Source organism: Myotis brandtii, unplaced genomic scaffold (assembly GCF_000412655.1).
Source record: "Myotis brandtii unplaced genomic scaffold, ASM41265v1 scaffold207, whole genome shotgun sequence".
Taxonomy (NCBI): domain Eukaryota; kingdom Metazoa; phylum Chordata; class Mammalia; order Chiroptera; family Vespertilionidae; genus Myotis; species Myotis brandtii.
The window spans coordinates 1,326,349-1,326,892 of NW_005357736.1; the positions used below are offsets into that span (position 1 = coordinate 1,326,349).

Here is a 544-nt window from a genome sequence, read left to right on the forward strand (position 1 = left end):
TACGCGCGGGCCAGGTGGGCGTCCAGGCTGGCGTTCTGGGGCAGGCCACCGAACACGGGCTCCCCGGCAGCCGTGTAGTAGGGGTAGGTGCCCAGCTGCGAGCTGTAGAAGATGGTCATGTCCGGGCCCAGGAAGGTCTGCCCCGGGTTGGCCACCACGTCGAAGACACTGACGTCCACGTCCACGCCGTGCCTCTCCAGGCACCACTGCGTGTTGGCGTTCCAGACGGTGGTGAAGGGCTGGCTGGGCACCACGGGGCCCCTGGAGCCCGCGGCCATGCCGAGCAGGGTCAGGAAGAGGGCGCAGCTGGGACGCAGGTGGGCTGCCAGGGCACAGGGCCGGCCTCGGGAAACCTGGCCAGGGGAGGCAGAGCTGAGAGCGGGCCTTGAACTCGCTCACCCAGCTGGGGAGGCGGGCCAAGTCCCTCGCTCAGTCCAGCCCTGCTCTGACTTCAGGTGGCACTGCCTGGCAGGGCCAGGGAAGTGAGGGGGCCAGGGAGAGGGCTGGAGGCACATCTGAGTTGCCTCTTGGGACAGGCCTTGCC

At 69.3% G+C, this 544-nt stretch overlaps 1 protein-coding gene across 1 annotated transcript in view; it reads right to left on the minus strand.

Annotated features, from left to right (window-relative positions):
- Window positions 1–544, minus strand: part of HYAL1 (hyaluronoglucosaminidase 1) — a 3,062-nt gene that overhangs the window by 2,084 nt on the left and 434 nt on the right. The window contains exon 2 of the mRNA XM_005865435.2: window positions 4–353. Coding sequence (XP_005865497.1) covers window positions 4–353 — 350 coding nt within the window. The remainder of the gene's footprint in view (window positions 1–3; window positions 354–544) is intronic.